The sequence below is a fragment of the Wyeomyia smithii genome, chromosome 3, assembly GCF_029784165.1.
Source record: "Wyeomyia smithii strain HCP4-BCI-WySm-NY-G18 chromosome 3, ASM2978416v1, whole genome shotgun sequence".
NCBI lineage: Eukaryota > Metazoa > Arthropoda > Insecta > Diptera > Culicidae > Wyeomyia > Wyeomyia smithii.
Window position 1 is genome coordinate 272,969,924 of NC_073696.1, and position 22,744 is coordinate 272,992,667.

The 22,744-nt window shown below is 37.6% G+C and overlaps 1 protein-coding gene across 2 annotated transcripts in view; it reads left to right on the plus strand.

Annotated features, from left to right (window-relative positions):
- The first annotated feature begins 14,758 nt into the window (after positions 1-14,758).
- LOC129732401 (protein tweety-2-like) overlaps positions 14,759-22,744 on the plus strand; it is a 236,879-nt gene continuing 228,893 nt past the window's right edge. Inside the window, exon 1 of one of the 2 annotated variants that reach the window (XM_055693252.1) lies at positions 14,759-16,434. In XM_055693252.1, coding sequence (XP_055549227.1) covers positions 16,318-16,434 — 117 coding nt within the window. In that variant the 5' untranslated portion in view covers positions 14,759-16,317. The remainder of the gene's footprint in view (positions 16,435-22,744) is intronic. The other variant, XM_055693253.1, reaches the window with a different exon arrangement.

The following is a 22,744-nucleotide window of genomic DNA, read 5'->3' on the forward strand; positions in this document are numbered from 1 at the left end:
TATATATGGAGAAAATTATAAAAAAATTGTATTTTTTTTGTTTGAGTAAATTCGATTTGAAATAATTTTATAATTTTTTTTTTCCTAAAACTAGGAATAATTACCTGTAATTAAATCTGAAAACATCGACAAAAGATCAACTGGTTTCCAAGTTATGAATTTTTGAGAATAACATTTTTTTGCAACTCTAATTCGGAGCTGGTCACCCCAACGATAAAGATCAATCCTTGCAATTTTAAGCACAGTTGAAGTACTTGGAGTGACCAGTTCCGAAATAGGGTGACTAGATGAAACGGAATGTTACCATTTTCCAAAACATTTCAGATCGAAAACGATAAAGAAATGTTTTTTTTTCTCTTCTGATTTGTCGTTAACAAGGCTGCCCATCACCTCTGAGAACTCGTTTATATAGCATTTTATCGTCGTGCAATGTGATAAAATATGCGAATTTTTAGAATATTGAAGTGTTTTCAATGCACGTCATGTTTGAATAAATAAAGTCCATGGTCAATTCGAGAACAACATTAAAATTGTTTTTTATCGTATGACATAACCAGTAAAGCCATGTTCCAGAGTTCCAAGCGAAGTGAAAATCTTATACAAAATGTTCATTGTAAATTACAAATTCAATTCAGCAAAATCGTAGTTTGTGGATCTCTTCTTCATTTTTTACTTTTTTTACGCATGCTAGTATGCTAGCACACTTTTGAAAAAAGCAGCAGCGAGCGAAAACTTGACTTCAGCGCGTTTATATTCTGTCAGTTCCGGCCAATTTTCTTTTTACCTGAAGTGTAAACTCGTAAATTGGCCTCGTTTCAACTGTTTCTATACAATTGTTGTTATGCAGGATGCAAACTCAAATCTTACTCAAGTGTAGTGCACTGTTAGTAAGCTTTACGTTTTTACGCTTTTTCACTTGTCAAATTTTTCACCATGAGCTATGCTTGAGGTGCCAATGGAAATCGACTTTCCGAATTTTGTTTAGCGGTAGGTATCAAATGATTTGTCTTCCAAAAAAAGTCCCCATTAAAATTCCAGTTTCATCGTCCATGGGAAATTCCATTCCCAGAACCAGGTATAGCCACAAAATGCACAGACAGACATTCGAAGTAGCCTTCTGTTGCGTAGTTGGAAATTGTATATTTTCTCTGTATTCCTTTACCGAAATAGAGTTCTGATACTAGACACCTTGTTTCGCGGGAGAAACAATGACGGCCGCATAGCAGTGAAATAAGGAAACATCTTTAATGAAGTAGTTTTTGAAGTAGCTTTATAACAACTACACCCCCCCCCCCCCAATGACATTTTTTTTTTTAAATTTGATTATCAAAAACATACCTTGTATCATAAATGAACAAGGAAAGACAAGAAAGTGGTGAAAATGATCCTAAACAGACAAACACATTTCGCCACAAACCTGCAAACAAAAGAGGATGCAGTAGGGTTAAATACTGTTAAATGAAATTCGTAGGTAAATTTTCTCCCATACATTCTATTAGCACCCTAACAAAAAAGTAATGCAGAGCCATAACATTAAAAAAGTTCAAAAGCTTAGTTATCAACTCCCCCTCGTCCCTGGCTACGCCACTGCTCTCATATAATATACGAAAGGAATGGGAAAGATTAATACTCGTAAACTAATATTCGAATATATTGAACAAGGCCAAGTTAAATTTTATTAATGCTGGTTTTAATAGGGAGGTTTTGCTTGCTACCTAAATATTTTATAATGAATTATCAGCTAACTGTTTCGAGTCAATCATAATGACTTTCCAACACTTCTAGAGATGTTAAGTAATTTGACACAACTCCTCGCGCTTGACTGATTCGTACGAAGTCCTTAAGACTTTTAAATAAGATACAGAACAGAATTGTCCAGATTCAACACCTGAAAATATTGTTACAATTATGTGGACATTAGCGCCTCATCGGAAGTCACTTTTCCTCTTTAATTACTCGTTTATTATTGGCAGTTAGAAAAAATTTTGTATGCTTCTTTATTTGGACCACGTTACAACGGAGTCGCCGTCGTGGATCGTTTTTGGGAGAGTAAAGGCCTAAATACACACACGGCGTAATGACGCCTTCTCCATACAAAACGGAAGGCGGGATAGCGATCACGCCTTCTATTTTGTATGGAAAAGGTGCCATTGCGCCGTGTGTGTATTTGGGCCTTTAGGGGTTATGTCTACCTATAAAAAAATTTTTTCGCTATTAATTTTTTCATTGGCCTAAATCATGCCGAAACTGTCCAAGAATCAAAATCTTCATCGCCCAAGTACAGATCTAAACTCAAAGTTCGTTTAAGTCAATTTTTACCGAACAACTTTTATACCCCAAAATCACATTTTTCGTTTAATTTGGCGATGCTCGTTTTCCTTTTTATTTCGAGGCTTTGTAAATTAGCAGAAGTTACCTACGATCGTTATCGTGTTTCAAGTTTGAAGTATAGAGGTCTCTGCATCAAATTTCGACCGTTATAGCGTCTCTACAGAACGTGTTTACTCACAAATTCCATTTGTTTAGTCGATCAGCCGTTCTCGTTGTGTAAATTCTTTGTTTGAGTATAGAAAAACTTTTACCGTGAGTTATATTCAAAAGTACTTAAGTATGAGTGATAAGCTTGAGTTTTGCGTGGGATCGGGCGCCAACTGTATCAAAGTCGCTAAGCATCGCATGTCCGACATCGCGAAAGAGGCTAGGCGCAGCCATACATCAGATGACAAAAAGGAAGAAGTGGAAAATAAAACCCAGGAAGGACAATTTTACGGCGCAGGGATAGCTGACTGAAGGTAAAAAAAAATATTAGGGGCTTTGTTATTGCGATTTTCAAGATATATAGCATTTTGAAACTTTAAACGCGTTTTTCTCAAAACCATGTTTTCAAAATCGGCGAGCAGTAGAACTGAAAAAGTTTACATCCGATTGACTTGAAAATTTACCTGTAGCTTCTTCATTAGATTATCTAGTGAAGTACACATGATTTAAGCGATTGATTAACAACAACTAAAGTTATGAACAATCAAAGTCGATTTTTTTTCCGAAACAGAACTTTTTTTTCAAACCGTTGCCATTTTGCGAAAAAAATTCTAAAAATATAATCATGTGTACTTCACTAGCGACACTTATGTAGATAATGTTTTGGTTATAGGTGGAGTTGGGCACGACTTCTACTGGTCGCCGCGGAACAACTTTAAAAAAAAAACGGTTCACGGCAATCACTGCACATCCACCATTTTGTAACGAAAATAGCAATAAAAATATTTTTTCTTCTCTGCAAGAGTTTGTAAGCATTGCTAGCTTAACTGCCCATAATTCAAAAATTGGCTAATATGCCATTTTTACCAAAATCGAGATAACAGTTTCTCGTGATGGTACACACCCTAAACAAGTTCCCTACGGGAGCCGATTGTCAAAAAATGCATTTGGGAAGGCAGCAAACGTGAAACAATTTTGGCTAATATCCAAAATAATTTAGAATTTAGCTAATATCCAATATCCAAAATGAACCTGTGGCATATTCACGAACCAGTGTATTATTACTGAACTGTGTTTCTTCTAACTTCCGAAAGTGTGTTGTAGTTTGGTGGTTACTGGCGACAGGTGAGCGATCGTAAGGCCCTTGCATCAAATTTGACTTTTTCACGAAGAATATTTGATGCTACAAGAATTTATTTGTTGTACTGCGAAACCCAATGATCAAAACATGTGACTGTTTCCTTCTGTCATAAATCTTTACATTTAAAAAATGATATTTAGCTCTTTGATTAGGAGTAATATTAATAAAGAGAAGATTCAGATTTCATTATAGATTTGATCAGAAAAAATAGGAAAGTGGATTGTGAGATTACCATGAATAATCAGTGCGTCTTGAACTGTCCTACAGATCAGACGTTTTTTCGGTTGCTTGTGGACTGGTCTTTGACTGCCTATAGCTTCAAAGTTTGTGTTTTGTCAGTGTGTCTTTTAAAGACTACCTGAAAATTATTTCCCATCAGTCTTTCTCAAGACTACCTAATTTTGAATTTAACATTTGTTTTAACTTTTTTCGTATCACCTGAAATGGCTGGACGGAAAAAGAAACCTCGCATCGCTGTGGGGAGGAAAAGAGAGGCATCTCTTTCTGACACTTCGAGTGTCTGTAGTGACAATCCTTTTGATATTTTGCCTGAGCAAGAAGCTGGTGAAATGGAAGTTATTAATAATGAAACTATACAAAATATAAAATCTTTAAAAAAGGAGAAAGTTCCACCTATTGTGGTAACTATTTCTTCTGAATTTAATATATTCAAAAAGGAACTTTCAACGTTTGTTTCTGACGTTAAAGTTACCTATCAAATTGGCCGTAGAGGTGAATGCCGCTTATAAGCCGACTCAGTAAAGGGTCGTGATCGTCTTGTTCAGTATTTAACTGACAAGATGTACAAATTTTTTACATATGACACCAAGAACGCCAAGCCGTTCAAGGTTGTCTTGAACCGTTGATGAGATCAAACTTACTTTAACAGAATTACTTGGCATAGCCCCTACCCAAGTAATTCTAATGAAACAAAAATCACGAGGCGAAAACAGTCAGAGAACTAGAATTTCCCTTGTTAATTATTTAATTCATTTTAACCGCAATGAGGTTAACAACTTAAAATTTTTTGAAAAAGCACATGCTTTGTATAATGTGCGTGTAAAGTGGGAAATTTATAGGAAGTATGGCGGAGGTGAAAAGCATATCACCACAGAACAGATATGCAACTTCGAACAAAACTCTGCAGCAAATCGGCGCCCAAGCTTTCGCATTCATATTTTGCTGTTCCAACCTACATTGATTTTACAGTGCATCGTTCGTACAGTTCGCTCCAATAGTTTGAACATGTACCAAAATACAATTTTTTTTTTTCCAGGCCAGGCAAAAGGTGATCTTGAATAGTTGAATCTATCAAAATCAAGCTAAGACAGATCGCATTCAAGAGATCTTTAAAGTGGAAATTCAGTAACAATTCACAATCAACGTCAATGAAACAAATTACACTAAAAATCTTTCAACCATTCAAACATTGTCTAACAAATTTTCTTGAGTCGTACACCTCACGACTGCTAAAACTATTTTAACCTGTTAGTTGAATATTTTCCTTGGACTTGGAAACCGAATTTCTCGATCAACGACAATATTTATTTCTCGTACCGTTTTTTATACCTAGCTAGAAATGCATATCAGACGCGCTGTACAATCACTGCTTACTTCATTAGGTACAATGTAAAAATTGATTGTCGTTAGTCAAGATATTCAGTTTTCAACTTGGGCAACAATGAAATTCATTAAAAATATATCTACATAAAAACCGTTGCACGCATGCGGGTGGTACTGTACGTTTGTCATGAAAAGGCACCCTCGCTATACCAGTACCGGGGAGAACAAAGGATTCTCTCGATGAAAAAGCGGCGAGAGCTCATACAGTCCTTTTGTTGAATGAATGGAATATAAGCGTAATGAAATTTCGAGTGTAAAATGCGTGCTCTCCACCGCTAGATGTCGATACTTAAAATAAAGAGATTTTGTCTCGTTTTTGGTTCTTCAGTTGAACAGATGTGATATCACCCAATGCCGTACTTGCCAACGTTAGGGCCATGGTTCCAAATTCTGTAACATGGATCAAAAATGTCTTAATTGTGGAGACTCTTCTCACAAAAAGGACACATGTCCTGTGAAAGAGAGTAAAAATTTTCGCTGTGCGAATTGTAACGGCAACCATATGTCAAATTTTTATCAATGCCCAGGCCGTTAAGCAATTGTTAAGCAAGGTAAACAAAATTCAATTTCTCAATTAACACCAACTTCAAAACAAAATTCTCCAAGCGTACCAGTGACTCATAGTTTACCTACTCCTCTGCATACCCGTTTAACTTATGCACAGGTTACAGGTAGTTCGAACATTATACCGCCTAGTGTTGGTAGTTCGAAAATGACCGTTAATATGGGTAAGCAAAACACGCTAGAAAATAATTGTACACCTATTACTCCAGCTAATATTGCTGCCGAAAATATTTTTTCTAATGTCAACTGCCTGGGGCCTATTACGGCAGGTAAACTTTCTTTTTTGCAACAGGCAATGTTCGATCTTATGAACGCCATGTGGTAGGCAAAATCAATGTTTGAAGCCATTCAAATAGGCACAAATTTTACTATTAAAATTGTTTCTAATTTAAAATTTAGCAATGATTTTAAATAAAACAATTAAAATATTAAATTGGAATGCTCGCTCATTGAAGGCCAATGAGAATGAGCTTTTTAATTTTTTAACAGTAAATAATGTGCATATTGCAATTATTACTGAAACATTTTTGAAACCTAACATAAAATTAAAATATGATCCCAATTACGTGGTTCATAGATATGATAGGATTCAGGGTTCCGGCGGTGGAGTTGCAATTGTTATTCATCGCCGAATCAAACATCGTGCTCTTCCCCATCTTGAGACGAAAGTTATTGAGACTTTGGGAATTGAAGTTCAAACTGAACTTGGGATTTTATTTATTGCCGCAGCATATTCACCATTTCAATGCACACGCGAGCTCAAAAATTATTTTAAAGGTGATTTACAAAAACTCACCAGAAATCGTTCGAAATTTTTCATAATCGGCGATTTTAAAGCTAAACATCGTTCATGGAATAATTCTCAAAGTAATTCCAATGGCAAAATTTTATTCAATGATTGTTCTTCAGGATACTATTCTATTTTGTCTCCGAATAGTCCTACATGCTTTTCTTCTGTAAGAAACCCTTCAACGATTGATTTGGTGCTAACAGATCAAAGTCATGTATGTAGTGATTTGATCACATATGCTGACTTTGATTCTGACCATCTTCCAATAACTTTTTCTTTATCACATGAATCAGTTTTAAACCCTATGAGCTCTGTTTTTAATTATAACAAGGCTAATTGGGAAAGATACAAAACTCATATTGAGAGAAATTTCAATAATTAGCTTGATTTGCAAAACGAAGTGAATATTGATTCCGCTTTGGAAGCATTAAAATGTGCAATTGTTGATGCCAGGAATTATTCTGTTCCAAAGGCTCAAGTGAAATTTGATTCACCAATAATTGACGAAAATCTTCAACTTCTAATTCGTTTGAAAAATGTCCGCAGACGTCAATATCAACGTTCTCGTGACCCTGTTTTTAAAACTATTTATAAAGATTTACAGAAAGAGATTAAACATAGATTTACTCTTCTGAGAAATCAAAATTTTGAGACTAAAGTTGAAAAATTGAAACCATATTCAAAACCATTTTGGAAGCTGTCGAAGATTCTTAAGAAACCTTCAAAGCCTATTCCAGTTTTAAAAGATGGTGAACGTTTTCTTGTATCCAATGAACAAAAGGCTCAAAGACTTGCTCAGCAGTTTGAGAGTGTTCATAACTCAAATTTGAATTTTGTGAGTCCAATTGAAAATGAAGTCACACGTCAATTTGATTTAATTTCTTCCCAGAATTTTTCACCTGCAGAAATAATTGAAACTAACTTGAATGAGATTGAATCAATTATTAAAAATTTCAAAAATATGAAAGCACCTGGTGACGATGGAATCTTTAATATACTAATCAAACATCTCCCTGAGAGCACAATGGAATTTTTAGTGAAAATTTTCAATTGTTGCTTCAAAATCGCATATTTTCCCAAATTATGGAAAAATGCAAAAATTACTCCCATTTTAAAACCGGATAAGAACCCAGCTGAAGTTTCAAGTTATCGACCAATCAGTTTGCTTTCTTCAATAAGTAAACTGTTTGAGAGAATTATTCTTAACAGAATGATGTCACACATCAACGAAAATTCAATTTTTGCAAATGAACAGTTTGGATTTCGCCATGGGCATTCCACAACTCATCAATTGCTCAGAGTTACTAATATGATACGAGCTAACAAATCTGAAGGTTATTCCACTGGAGCTGCTCTTTTAGACATAGAAAAAGCATTCGACAGTGTTTGGCATAAAGGTTTAATTGCGAAATTGCAAACTTTTAATTTTCCAATTTTCCTAATCAAAATTTTAAAAAATTATCTTACTGATCGAACTCTGCAGGTTGTCTATCAGAATTCAAAATCTGATAGATTTCCTGTCAGAGCAGGTGTACCTCAAGGTTCAGTCTTGGGTCCAGTCCTGTACAACATATTCACTTCAGATCTTCCTGATTTGCCTCCAGGATGCACAAAGTCATTGTTCTGCGATGACACAAGCATTTCCGTAAAAGGAAAAAGCCTTCGTGTCATATGCAGTCAATTGCAGAAAAGTTTAGATATTTTTTCTTCCTACTTGCAAAAGTGGAAAATCTCTCCCAATGCTTCTAAAACTCAAATGATAATTTTTCCGCATAAGCCTAGGGCTTCTTTCCTCAAGCCAAACAAGAATCACGTTGTCAAGATGAATGGGGTTATTTTAAGTTGGTCCGACAAGGTTAAGTACTTGGGACTAAATTATGATAAAAAACTTATTTTCAAAGAGCACATTGAGAGTATACAAGCCAAGTGCATCAAATATACGAGATGTTTATATCCTCTCATTAACAGGAATTCTAAACTTTGTTTAAAGAACAAACTTTTGATTTACAAACAAATTTTTAGACCAGCAATGCTTTATGCTGTACCGATCTGGTCAAGTTGCTGTTCAACAAGGAAGAAAACGCTCCAAAGGATTCAGAATAAAATTCTGAAAATGATTTTGAAGCGTCCTCCTTGGTTTGGTACACTTGAATTACATAGACTTACTGGTGTTGAACCATTAGAAGCTATATCAAATAAAATTATTAACAATTTTCGACAAAAATCGTTGCAATCCTCAATTGCTACGATAAGCCTTTATCTTTATAGCCAATAAGTTAGCAATTAAGTTAGTTGTAAGTTTACTTCCCCTTTTCTGACAAGTAGGTTTAAATCCCTACGAATGATAAGTCCTAATTGCGAAAGTAAACAAATCCTAACAATTAAAATTACAAATTTCTAACAGTGTTGAGAAGTCACCATTTGTGATTGGACACACATACTCATTATTTACTAATATTTATCATAAATTCTTAAGCTACTAACAAATCCCCCCTTTAAAAAAAAAAAAAAAAAACCATGAATAATAATATTTTCGTTATATTATTATATTGCTGCACGTAACAATTGTCTCGTCGTCCTTTTCATCCTCACTTGTGCTTCCGTGTTGTTTTATTAAATTTAAAACCATTTTCATCACCAACGAGTACGATATAATTCACATCGTATGGATATTAGCCAAATTGCACACCGTTTTGTCAACTGACCTTTCATTTATAATTGAAAAAAAAAACGGCTACTGTGTTAAAAATACGTGGCGGATGGAATTTTTCTACAGATTTCCCTGTTTCAAGTCAACGGCAAGGTTCCAGCATATATAAAGGGTGATATACTCAATAAAAACTAAAATTGATCCACCTAGACCCAGCCTTCCTCATTCAATTTTTTATTTGTAAAAACAGATTGACATGAACGCTTCAATCCAATAAATGTATATTCACTCTTTAGGTTCTAAAATATTGATGTTGTAATCTTTACATATAAAAATGCAGTCCGGTCTGCCTGTCTGTCTGATCCATATAGGCTCGTAATCTACCGAACCGATCGACGTGAAAATTTCTATGTAGGGGTTTTTGGTGCCGATAAAGGTTCCTATGATAGTTTGAGATCCCTCCCTCTTCTGGAAGGGAGGGGTCCCATACAAATGAAACATAAATTTCTACACAACTCAAGAACAAACCAAGCAAATGAAACCGAATTTGGTATGTGGGTGTTTTAGGGGTAACTAATGTGTCCATAATAGTTGGATGAAACACGAATTTGTGCACATCTCGAGAACTAATCAACCAAATGGAACAAAAGTTGGCAGGTAAATGTTTTTGGTGGTAACAAATATGTACATAATGGTTTGACACCCGAATCCCTCTTCTATAAAGGAGAGGTCCAATAAAAATGAAACACAAATTTCGCACAGTTCAAGAACCAATGAAGAAAATACAACCAAATTTGGTAGGTGAATGTTTTCAGTGGTAACAAATATGTTCCATAATCGACCTCAGACAACATTTTGGATTGTAAGATGGCAACTTCCGGTTTCTCGAAAACAGCAAAAAATGGCCGATTGCCACCCAATATAATAATATCCGGATCTAGAATAACACACAGGAGCTAAAATCGACCACAGATAGCATTTTAAATTCTAAGATGGCGACTTCCGGTGTCGGTGTCGGACTTCCCTGAAATCAGCTGATAACGACCAAATACCACCCAATATGAGTTTTTCTTTAAGCAGTATGCCGTTCAAAATCCAGAAATTGTCTCCAAATGCCATTATGAAATCCAAAATGGCGACTTCCGGTGTCGGAAAACCAGCGCAAAACCAAATACCACCCAATATGGGTATTTCCGGAACCGTAATGATGCACTGGAGCCACAAATCGACTTCAGACAACATTTTGAATTGTAAGATGGCAACTTCCGGTTTATGGAAAACAGCCTGAAATGGACGATTCCCATTAAATATTAGTATTTCTGGAACCAGAAAGATGCACAGAAGCTAAAAATTGATCACAGACACAGTCTTGAATTTCAAGATGGTGACTTCCGGTGTCTGGCAAACAGCCGGAAATGACCAAATACCATTCAATATGAATGTTTTCGGAGCCAGAATTACGCCCAGATGACAGAAATTGATTTCACAGGCAATTTTAAAGTCCAAAATGACGACTTTCGGCTTCTGAAAAACAGTCCAAAGTGACCAAATATCACCCCCCTAAATACCATTTTGAAATACAAGATGGCGACTACCGGTTTGTGAAAAACAGCCTAAAATACTATCCAATATGAGTATCTCTGGAACCAGAATGATGCAAGGAGCTAACAATTGTCCTCAGGCACCATTTTGAATTGCTAAATGGCAACTTCTAGGCAACAGTGGGAAATGGCCGAATAATACTCAATATGGATATTTCCGTAAACGTGATGATGCGTGGAAACCAAACATTGACCCTGGACACCATTTTGAATTTAAAGACGACCACTTTATTTTTTGGAAAACAACCTAAATAACTAAATACCTTCCAATATGGGTATTTCCAGAGTCAGATTGATGCCAGAAAATCTGCTGAAAATGACCGAATACCACTCAATATAAATATATTTAGAATTAAAGCGATGTACACAAGCCAACAGTCAACACAGGATGTTGTCATTTCGATTAAAACCAATCATTTCAAACGAGTTGTTATTTGACTTTGATCATATCCTATGGCCGATTAGTTAAGCATTTGTAGACATCGCAAGGAATCAATGAATTTGAAACGTTCAAATAGTACGATACCACACTTAAATTATGTTAGGGCCACATATATCGATCAAAGCAGGTATAGTTTTAAATAGTCTTTGAATTTCTTTTCTTTCCATAACTTTTGAGCCACATATCAAATTGTTATGAAGTTTGTTATTTGTGAGTTTGAGAGATGACTCGTTCGTATGACACTAGTAATGTTAAAATAAGTCATGTACTCTTTGCGATAATAGACTTTGCTTGTATTGTTAACAATTTAATACATAACAGTTGCTTAAGTTCGATTATAATCAAATGAAATGGGAACGTATAGGGCAGCCAAACTTTGAAACCACGTGTTCAATCATAATTCATCAGTTAACCCTTAACTAGCCCGCTCATCTGATATCAATATTGATCAAATCGGTTGTGTAGTTTCTGAGATAATGAAGTTTCGTGATTTTCACAAGTCGGTACATTACAGATAAAGTTACAGTTCGATTACAGTAAATATAGGGTATATTACAGTATAATATAGGGTCTTCTGAGGCCGCTAGACCATTCATTTGACACTAATTTTGTGGAAATCGGGTTAGCCATCTCTGAGAAAATGAGTGAGTCCAAGTAGTCATCGGAATATGTTCCTTTGCATAGCTGGATTTCACATTTTCAAACATAACAGGCAAAGTAATAGTCCGATTGCAAAACAAATCAATAGGGTTTTATGAGGCAACTAGACCTTCCATTTGACACTGATTTTATGAAAATCGCTACAGCCATCTCTGAGAAACATGAGTGAGATTAAACACTTTCCAGAACACGTTTCTTTAAATAACTTCTGAACCACATGTTCAATCTTTATAAAATTCAAAACTTAAGGGTTTTCCAGGTAGCCCGTTCTTTCGAGACCAATTTTGTTCAAATCGGTTGTGTAGTTTTTGAGATAATGATGTTTTATGATTTTTACTATTTGATACATAACCTCGAAACTAAAAATCCGATTACAATGAAATTGAATAGGGTCTTATGGGACAACAAGACCTTTCATTTGCAATTAATTTCATGAAAATCGGTCCAGCCATCTCTGAGAAAAGTGAGTAAGAATAAAAAACTGCACATACACACACACATACACACACACACACACACACACACACACACACACACACATACAGAAAATGCTCAGCTCGTCGAGCTGAGTCGAGTGATATGTGCCATTCGACCCTTTGGAGCACTTTTATACTTTCGGTTTTGCAAGTGATTGCTATACCTTTCTAGGAGAAAGGCAAAAAGTTGTCATGAACAGTCAAAATATGTTGAACCGACAAAAAACTTTCAAATGCGTTTTTCTCGATTTGATGCCTATGGCATATTAGCCAATTTTTGAATTATGGGCAGTTAAGCAATGAAGGTGGTAGGAACTGCTGAGAGTTATGTACCTCTGGCATTGGAAATGCAATGCAAGATCTACAGGAAGGGTTTGGGGTGAGTTGCTGTCACACCCCCACGCACCTGCACAGATAGGCCAGAGTTAGTCCACCGCACCCTAAAGCACGCAGCCCACCACCCATCGGTTTTCCAGACACCAGCACCCAATATAGAGCAGGCGAAAATATAAATGACAGATGGGGAAAAAGCGCGGCTACGATTATTGGCGCGAAAATTTAGACGAGGCCAACGTCTTAGGGCAAGGAGGAATGACCTGCTGTAGCCATTACACTTACTCAGTAACCAGATTGCGAATTGAACGGTCACGACCTGCGGAAAATTAGAAACCAAGAAGACAAACTCTAAGGAGACAATAAAAAGTGTGTGGCTATAGTGAACAGCAGGTAAGGCACTCTCCTTGTCCCGTAACAATTGCCTCGTCACCAGTTAGCCAATCAGGCTAAAAAAAGCAACGCTTATTTCCCAGAACCCCGCTGTTTTGGATTAAACACGTGTACGCCGAGAATCCCATTGGACCCTTCGCCGGTGACTGAGGACGCCGATTAGGAGCAGCCATTTTGGCGGCAAAGTAAGCCGACCCTGAGGCTGTTGTTCAGGGAGTCCCTACAGCGCTCGCTGCTGAGGCTGGGACAATACTTACAAGTTGCTCAATCCAATGATATATTATTTATATACCTTACATCTCAAATGTCCTGTAAAGAAATCATGAAAAAAGCCTTGCTTTTTTGAGCATTTGGTAGATATAACCCCGTAAGAGCAGCCGCTTACTAGGGGATTTGAGTGACACATCTTCTAATGCTGTAGGTACTGCTAATGAATCGCACCTTTGTGTTAATTTTTTCATACCGTATCAATTCAATGCATTTTGTAGACAAGCACTTTCTTAATTTCGCAGTAATCTACCACATTGCTGATGGGGTGCCAGGTGTAAACGTTTTGGTGTACATACAATATCAACCAAAAGAAGTTAATTGTTTCGAGGTAAACATTCGAAATTTTTGTTTTTCAAGACGTTCATTGAGTTCGGTTGTGACGTAAATAGGATTCGGCTGGCAGGTGGTAAAACAATTATTGTATGTTAGTCTCAGGCTATAATTTTTTTATTGGGAGCTTGATTAAGTATTCTAAGAACTACTTCTACAAAACGATTTGAACTTTGTTAAAACATATAACTATTACATATGTAAAGACTCAATCTGAGAAAGTGTTATCAGTAATTAAGTTGTACGTTCTCCTCAAAACTGTGTAGATGTCTAGTTTAAAATTCCAGATATTTTTGAGCAGTTAATGATATTTTTGTGGATAAAACTTCTCTAGATGCATCTGTTGGGTGGCTAGTGGTTATACGAAGAACTGAGACCTCGTTCTCTAAACCGATTCGCTCACAGAATAGTACAATACAAACAAAATTACTTTAAATAAAACGGAGAGGAAGACATCTTTCTCTAGTCACAGATGAGGATAGGAACAGTTCAATTAAAAAAAGGTTTTCACATATAACTTTATCCACGAAGTGATTTTTCACCTGCCGGTGAAACCATCAACCAAGTAACTTATTGCTCCACTTGTGCTTTTCGATCGAGAGCCCTCTATCGAATCAAGCACCAAACACTGCTCGAAGCACTTGCATTCGAGCTCTCACTGCACACTGCAGACCGATGTATCCCTCTCACGTTTTTTTTTCACTTTTCATTGCGCATCCAGAACAAGTCACTCTCAGTCCGGAGCGTGCACGCGCGCGCCTGTACGTGTGTGAGTGTGCAACGTGTGACGTCAATAACCGCGTCGTCGTCGTCTAGTTCGACTCGGGGCCTAGTGTAGGTGCCTTCGGCAGCCAAAAGGGGGCCAATGCTTGCGGGCGACGCTACACCAATATTAACGTACGGTTGCTACAAAACCCCATGTTGACAAACATGACAAGTTTGCATGGTTTTGAGTTCGAACCTGATGATGATAAATGTGCATGAGAGCTTGTACAGCTTTGGTAGAGAGAATACAAGAAACAATCGATCGCACAGCGCGGAGTTAGTTCTATCGGTGTCGTGGTCCCATTCGGTTCGGTTTTTTGGGGTCCGTCGATGGATTTTCACGCTGTGTGCCAGTGAGGAGACGATTTGTTGTTGTTAGTAATTTCCAATCGGAAGCTAAACATAAAAATCCTATTGGACTTCAAGCAGGCCTCGTTTTTTCCGTGGTGACCAACTTTGCTAGCAGTGGATATGCTGATTCTGGCTGTGGTTGTGTGAGTGTCTAACAGCATAAAACGGACACAGATTGAAGTTTTGCTCTCTTGTTTGGATTTTATTCATGCTTGTTTTCTCTGAAATACAAGTGCAGGATTGCCAGAAGAAGTAAATATAAACAGTAGCTAAATTCAAGTGTAGTTAGAAGACAAGCATCAGTTGCTGGCAACATTAAACTCGCTCTCGCAATTTTCTTCGGATCGCGCTCTCTTGCTCTACGCATGAGAGCATAGACTGCAAATCGAAATGAAGAAAGAAGCTCAGCAGTCCAGCAGCAGCAGCCTAGAGCAGATTGGAAGTTGAACTCGTCAGAGTGAAACGTGAGTGCGCGGAGTGCGACCCGTGCCGTGGTGACTGCGTCATAATTCTGTGACCACTTGGAGTTGGCAAATCTGTAGAAGCTTGAAGTCTCCCCAGGCGGCCACGCTAGAGCATCCCAGTAGTGAAGGAAAGTGTGACAGATCGCATTGAAAATGTCTGTGTTCGACTCGATAGAAAGCGGTTCCGAGCAGTGGTGAAAATTTTGCGAATCAAAACGCTAAGAAAATTAATCTTGTCGGCAGGCAGAAAAGAAAAATCGAGGGTGCCGCTGCACCATTATTCTAGTGAGCAGCAGCAGGGTGTGTGTTTTGATTTTTTTTTTGCGAGGATTTAAGGAGCCAACGTTGGTCAGTTCAGTGGTGGCCACGATAAACCACGAGTGTATTCAAGTTTTGAGAAAGATGCTTTGAGCTTCAGTCGATTTGGAGTTAATAAGGTCCTTAGCATTGTGGGGTGTGTGCGTGTGTATTGATTAAAGGGCCACTATTCTCGAGAATTGGCCCCTGTGACAAGGAGCTTCTTAACCCCTGGCAGTGTATGATGTTGCTCTCCTGCTCGGGTGGAAATCGCGAGTGAAGTGCGTGTGCCAAGGATTGAACCGAAACGGAGTGAAAATTATCCTCTGCCACATGGGAGTAGGAAGTGAAGAAAGTAAAGTGTTCCAAGCGTCTCCGGTGGTGTCTGGTGAAAAATCAATGTGTAAAATTGTGTACTCTTCTCCGGCGGCGGCAGGGCATGGCCAGTGTTGAGTATTTGCATGTGTAGAAAAATTGTCCCGAAAAAGGTCCGAAGTTTGGGGAGAAGCATCCATGTTGTGACAGCGGTCCTGTGAACTGTGAAGGAAGAAAAGTGAGCGACCGGACCGAGTGTCACAGCATCCCCAAAGCCGGAAGTACACCGAACCGCTTGTTGGCCTGTCAAATCCGGTCATTTTTTCGTTTTCGGATCCGATCCGGCGCAAGTGAGCTAGCTTATAGCTGCCATCATGGAGCAACCAACACCTTCATTCCTGGTCGAGCTGCTGCACTCGGTGCCGCATATCAACATCACCCTGCACCGGGTAAATGACACCTTCAACCCCAACAGCACCATCTATGTTGAGGTAAGGCCCCACAGTTTGTGCACCCACCCAGTCATTAATTATTAATGAAAATTCAAGGGAAGGAAGCAGAAATTTTCCCTTCCGGATGCTAAAGTAAGCATTCAAATTACATAATTTTTCGCCTGAATCACTGTGTTCCGCAGTTGCGATCCTTGGCGCTGGCAGCAAGGGAAAGAGAAAAAAGAAAATCTTCCTAGTTTCATCTCAATTTTACTACACAATCGCGGGATGTGATGTGAACAATCGGGAAGGGCCACACTAACACACCAACACACCAACGCACCCGGTTGATGTTGGTCTTACAACGCAAATGTTGATCCCTTCGGGTTCAGAAGGCTGAAACCCATACAATCATCAAACCGCCACCGCCACAGGACATTCCGCCTTAGCATGAAAAGAGAATCGGTGCGATTACACACAGCTCACGACTACAGCAAACAAACCGGTGAGAATGCGAGCGCGGGAGTGTTGAATGAAGAGAGAAAGCGAGAGCTAGGATAAACCGATGACAGTCAGTTTGGTTGTGTTGGTGCAGCATCTGCCGCTCGGATGCTGTCCGTGGGGGGGTTTGTTGGGTGGTCGTCGTCCTCTTCAGGTGTCGAAGTGGGAGATATGGAAGCTCGTGGTAATGAAAAACTCCTTTTCTAATTACGAACATGGCAAATTACCGAAACAATAAAATGCGGACGTTAGGAGTGATGATGATGAGCGGTGGAGATTTTACTTTTGTAACGACAACTGCCTTGAGAGGATGCGTGTTATTTTCATTATCTTTCGCATGTGGAATTAATGGTAGTGTAAATTGTAGCCATTGAAGTGGTTTAATGGAATAGTTGGAAAAATTATAATATCTGCATTATCTTCGCACAATGTAAAGTCCTCGTTTTTAGCACATGATCATCATCAACCACTTTTGAAAATATGACCGTTATATCGCATAACTGTTGAAGCTATTACGTAAATTTCGCGTGTTTTCGATAGAAAGCAAGCGGTTAGGAAACTGAACATACTTGAAAATCAAATGGATGAGAGAGGGAAAGCCAAATGGATTAAACATCACAGTGTTGAGAAGTCGAATGCATACGAAGTCGGTAGAATAGACAGAATAATTAAATTCGAATAAACAGATATGTTAGTGTCCAATCCATTGAACCGGCAAACCAATTAACCTATGGATAGGAGACCCAATAAATAGAGAAACTGAAGGAACTAGAGCATGAATGACCGAATACAGAATGTTTCAATCGATTTTAATTAAATATGACATTGATTTTTATTGGACTTTGGACCAAATGTATACGAAATGGAATATTTTTTGGCTCCAAGCAACAGAAAATGCGGGTTAGTTGATAATGCTTTTGCTATTGAAATAATTTCGAAAAATTCATACAACCCTGCTGTGCTACGAAAAATTCTTAAAGAAGAATAAAGTTTAAAATGTTTTAATGATGCATCCGAAATAAAGTGAAGAGTTGCTTCAAATGTGACACTTTAGCTGTACCGTATTGGAAATACTAAAGCGAATAAATTTATTTGTTTGAGTAGTTTGGACAAATTGAGGATTGACTTTTTCCTATCTTACAGGCATCATAGGATTCGTGTCGAGTTTTTTTATTATTCTATCTATCACTTTGACCAGTCTTTATTATATCGTGGCCGTGGCACGAACGCATCATTTGCGTTAGCAGAAGACATCTGTAACGGTTTCACCTCCGATAGCACATACAAAAAAATTTTCATAACAACCATATGTCACGAAATTTCTTCGACGTGTCTCAGCTGCAGATTTTTGACTTGGGGCAACGTCTCTCAGGAAGCTCGGCTGCATAAAGATGTAAAATGAAAAACTTAGAACGGAAAAAGGAACAAATATGTCAAATTTCAAATGCTTTGAAGTCGGTTAGTTTTCAACGGATTTTGTTGTTGTTGTTGAAGCAATCGATTGGAAAATCATCTATGCATCCGCTCAAATGCAAAACAGTAATAATTTTATTATTCGCACTAAAGTACTGTTAAAATTTTCAAGCCTAGTTAAAACGCAAAATTCGACCTCTGGTTGCTCACTTTATGTTTGCTTTCCCTAGCAAGGACGACAGAATTATATACCTAGTAAGCCAGAAAGGTACTAGAACGGTCCAAGCTTAGCAGCAGCAACAAGCAGCAGGTGTTTTAAGGTTTTTTTCACACGGACATCTTTTTTGATACAAAAGTTTAGAGCAAGTTTAAAAAAAGTTGACTTGAAACGTCCCACAATTATTGGAACGTTTTAGGTGGCGTCCGCTGGCGAAGCTGCGTTGTGGTGGAAGATTCTGTAGCTGCTATTTTTATTGTCGTTGGAGTCATTGCTGCCACTAATGTCAATTTTACTGCAAGAAACGAATGTGTCACAACATTTTTCATAGAAATCGTTATTTTATAGCCAGTTATGTCAAACAGTCTCGTCAGGTCTGTAATAGGTGTCTTCTTAGTCACCTCGAAGAGTACAATCATATGAAATCTGCGTCTAGCGAAATAAGGCGGCGTCATTTGTCAAATCACCGAAAGCTGATCGCTTTACGCCTTGGTCGTTTTTTGGCATATTGTCTTCGGTTTTACGTTTATTGTAATTTGATCGTTGACTGCAATCGTTGCAATTGCAACAGTCGCTTTTATTTTAAGTACGGAAGTATTTTTTTTGTCTATATCAGCGTTTTGAACCGGTGGGTAACTCCCCCCCTAGAATGTAATTTGGCCGTTGGAGGGCGAAATTGTGAGTGGGAAAACTTCCCATGCATTTCGCTTTTGCCAGTGACAAAGTTAGCAAATATTTGAAAATTTTATTTTTCCTACTGAAATTCATAATGTCATTGAATATATTATTTATTCTGAAACCCAATGAAAAGCATGAAACCTGTCAAAAATAAAAGTTTACAAACGATTGTATATTTTGTTTACCACAGCTTTTTTTTCATAGCGCTGATAGGGGGAAACGCTCGTAAGAATTATCAGAAGGGGTACATGCACTAAACAACTGCACACTTTACTATTTGTTACAATCAGGTAGAACGATTTTAATATACGATTCACATGCGATTATAATAAGCGTTTTTTTGCGGTTCATATCGTTTTCTAATGAAGGCTTATGTTAAACTTTCTCATCAAAAGCAAATCACATGCTTTCAAAGACAAACCTAACGCGCTATGCTTGTTTGGCTTGAATTCCAACATTTTCACACAACAAAACAAGAAACACCGATCGAAAATTGACAAGTGTGATAATTTACAGTTGTCGTCCAATGTCTCAGCTTACGATAGGGTGTTTTGGATGTGTCCTCTTTTACCGTCTATCAATGCCCTGTAAATATTCTTTTTTGCCTTCTATCATGACAAAAGTTCTAAGTTATTTCTCTAGAAGTGACACCACTTTTGTTATTTTAGTTACTGTAAAGAAAAGTAAACTCGTATTTGAATCACGCATTGCTTCTTGATTAGCCAAAATACTGTTCAAACAAAGCAATGGCTTGATAAGTCAGAATATCTGCTACAGCTAAATCAACCGTAAAGTATTGTGCACAGTAAAATTGAGCGACCTAGTTAAGATCATAGGCATTCATGAATGTTTACACATGAACAAACTGTACGTGCGATGGTTGCCACGAGAGAGATAAGCGATGAAAAAAGTAGGAGGGTGGTATCCAGGATACGACCGCATAATTGACGTAGGACTTCAATAGTTTTGTATGTCCTTTTGTGGCTCTGTTCGATTTGAACTCGTTTTACTTCTGACACGGTTCGATTTTGGCACACATTAATTACATTTTTTAGTTTTCTTGATTTTTTCCACCAATTTAAGCTCAACATCCTCCAGAAGAAAAGTATTTTGGTTCTTTATGTTGCCGAAGCGAATGACCGGAATCGGTAATATGGTTCCTGTTCCTGATCATGATCAAAGCAGTACTATGCCTCTAATTTTTAGGGTGGCAATATTAAGTATCTAGGTCGTCAGCCTAAATTCATCAAGCGATACCTGAAACGACTTGGAACTAAAACTAGTTCATTGGTGGCCATATCAACTGTTAAGGTCGTCATAGGCCACTTAAATAGTAGAAAAATAGTCATGAAAAGTGAACCGTTAACTTTTGGTATGGTTCGATTTTGGCAACAGCAAAAATTCTGTCGTGTTGCCAAAATCGTACGGGGTCTGTATTTCGATTATTGATTTGCAGCACTCTAGTTTAGAAGAAAAAAACATTCTCTTTAACATTTATGAATAGCTTTCATTCTGATACAGTCAATTTTCTTCAATACGCGAAAAGGTTACCTTCTATACAGATCTAAATTGAGTACGATTTAGTAGAAATTCAACTTCTTTCTATATTTATTTGTCTTGTGAAAGACAGCTCACTCACCGACCACAAAGCGGCAAAGATGTCACAAAAAAGTTTTCCTGCAGTTACAAGTTCGTGGAAAAAATAACGATAAAGAATTACATTTTTCAGTCGAAAATGTATAATCACAGAAAATTCAACATTGACATAGAATTTTATGAACATGTTAACATTCAATTCAGGTCAATTTAAACATTTTATCAGTAAACAGAATCAGAAAAAAATTCAAACAGTTTCAAAAGTCAATTGTCTCTTATCTTTAAAAATATACCGGACTCGAATGATAAGCAACATTAGCCTCAGCAATTAATGTTTGCATGGTGCTGTACAGTTACAAGTAAGGTAATATTTTGAATCTGCTATTGTCAAAAAAATAAAAACTAATTGGAAAAGACAAATAACATACAAATGTGGGAACTCTAATAACAAGATGAAATGAACTTGGTTTTCCTATATACCGCCACCGCGGGATTGTTATATTGAACTAAATTCATTTAACTAGCATTACCTATAATCATCAGTACAGCTCGTTCAACTATCTATTCAAAGATCTGTGAGGAGCACTTTTGTTTTCTATTGTTTTTTAAATACGCTATATTTAGTTATTTAAATAATTCTGAATGAATCAGAGTGTAAAGCTTAAAAATAAACAGCGCATTTTATTCGTACAATGCACCAAATTTATTTACCCTGCTATCTGCTTTTAACGACACATATAGAATTTTGTTGTCCCCGGCAGCGCAGCGTCTTTCGCGGTAACTGAACAATCATATTGAGTTCTGATATTTGTTACTATTCCAAACAAGAAGAAGAAGATGACCATTCAAACGTTAATTCGATTGTGTTCCAGATCGCAAAATGATACCTACACATTAACCAAACACGCCTAGCTGTGCGTCGACAGCGGCAATGTAGTCTTCACTTGGCTTCGCTGCACACAAAAGAATATCGAGTACTTAAGCACTCATAGACGACGAGTGACCAGACCAGCGCCAGCGCTCTGTTCATACATTGCTCGGTGCAGTACTGTTGCCTGTGCAAGCATGTTTTCTTTCAAGACATCAGTTTTAATGACATTCTTACAGCAGAACGTAAGATTGTCTGATAGTGGATGTGGTTACGAACTTTCCGAAAAAGCTTCACCTTCAAGACATCAAATTAGTTTAGGCTCATGAAAGCAAACATTAGTTGATCTATTGGGACGGGGAGATTCTGTCAAAATTTTTTTTGCCACTGCTATACAGGATATCATAGCTGGCCCTTGGTGTCCACTCATGAAGTCTGTGCTAGGCGCGCTCGCATGTGATTGGTACTAGCATTGGGCGATACGACGGAGAGTATCGATACTTCAGTATCGATACCCAAAGAACCAAGAGTATCGAGATACTCAAAATTTCGGTCAAAAAGTATCGATACCAGAAGTATCGATACTATAGCTGAGATCATTTTTTGAATTTTTGATAAATACATTTACTCAGGGTGGTCACTTTACCGGAAAAACGGGAAAAGCGGGAAAAAACCGGGAATTATAAATCACCGGGAAAAAAAATACGGGAAAATCGGGAAATTAGGCTTCACGCCGGGAAAATCATCCTCCTTCATGTCTGCCGCTTTATTTGTTCAACAGTTTCTGAGGAAATGTCAACATGAGACCCTGTTTTTTTTATGTTTACCTAACTGGCATGATTCTGCCGGATAGGGGAAAGCTGGTTGTTGGTTTCAGTTAAAGTCGACAGCGGCTTCACAGCAAGATCTGCGTCAAATAAAATCAGGCTTGATCAGGTGGATAAATTTACTGTTCCGTAACATATATTGTCAGATTTTAAAGAAGTCAAAAAGTTATCAGCGTCGCGGGAGGCGTATTGAAACTTCTTGTGAATAGTGTTCGACATCGCATCGGGGAGAATCCGGTCAAAAGTCAAATATGACCGGAAACTTCGAGT